This window comes from Merops nubicus, unplaced genomic scaffold (assembly GCF_000691845.1).
Source record: "Merops nubicus isolate BGI_N331 unplaced genomic scaffold, ASM69184v1 scaffold5066, whole genome shotgun sequence".
NCBI lineage: Eukaryota > Metazoa > Chordata > Aves > Coraciiformes > Meropidae > Merops > Merops nubicus.
The window spans coordinates 6,096-7,097 of record NW_008616810.1 but is presented as its reverse complement, the minus strand read 5'-3'; the positions used below and the strand labels follow the sequence as shown (position 1 = coordinate 7,097).

At 48.3% G+C, this 1,002-nt stretch overlaps 1 protein-coding gene across 1 annotated transcript in view; it reads right to left on the bottom strand.

Annotated features, from left to right (window-relative positions):
• Positions 1 to 1,002, bottom strand: part of LOC103775476 (tubulin beta-5 chain) — a 7,624-nt gene that overhangs the window by 637 nt on the left and 5,985 nt on the right. The window contains exon 3 of the mRNA XM_008942932.1: positions 2 to 396. Within this exon, the coding sequence (XP_008941180.1) occupies positions 2 to 396 (395 nt within the window). The remainder of the gene's footprint in view (position 1; positions 397 to 1,002) is intronic.

Genomic DNA, 1,002 nt, shown 5'->3' with positions numbered 1-1,002 from the left:
GTTCCCCGTAGGTGGGGGTGGTGAGCTTGAGGGTGCGGAAGCAGATGTCGTAGAGCGCCTCGTTGTCGATGCAGTAGGTCTCGTCCGTGTTCTCCACCAGCTGGTGCACGGAGAGCGTGGCGTTGTAGGGCTCCACCACCGTGTCCGACACCTTGGGGGAGGGCATGACGCTGAAGGTGTTCATGATCCTGTCCGGGTACTCCTCCCGGATCTTGCTGATGAGGAGGGTGCCCATGCCAGAGCCCGTCCCTCCTCCCAGGGAGTGCGTGAGCTGAAAGCCCTGCAGGCAGTCGCAGTGTTCACACTCCTTCCTCACCACGTCAAGGACCGAGTCAACCAGCTCTGCTCCTTCCGTATAGTGTCCTTTAGCCCAGTTGTTTCCTGCACCAGTTTGTCCTAAAATGACACACAATAGGGAAATAAAAGATGCAAAATTATTGGTCAGGCTTGGTATTTGCATGTGAAATGGATTCACACCTGGAACAAAGGCAGCTGTAGATCTGCCAGGGAGAAACCTGTGCTCTTCAATATTCCCTGCAAGTATCTTTGGAAGTATAAACGTGTTTTTCTGTTGTCTCCTTTTGCCACAAATCCCTGGCAGTTTTCATTTCTGCCTTTGAGGGGTTCTTTTTCCTTTTTTATTATTTAACCTTCCATAAATGCAAAGATGGCCTTGACCCCTCATTTGGAAAGCATTCACACTCCCAATCCTGCCTATCCCAGAAACACAAGATGACTGTTCAATACTTCAATGCTTTGCAAATCAATTTGCTAAATCCCAGACACACATTTTTCAGTGAAGGGTTCCTGGAACATTCCTGTGAGACACAGAGGCATTGTGGTCGTTGAAGGACAAGGCTGAGCTTCAGAAGCCCTGTTTAACCTGTTGTATCAAAAACTACAGCTTTTTAAGTTCATGGTTACCTACCTCGAATGAAAATGCCAACCAACAGAAGCTTCAAGAATGTTACTTCAAAAACCTGGAAGCTACTAAATGCCCTT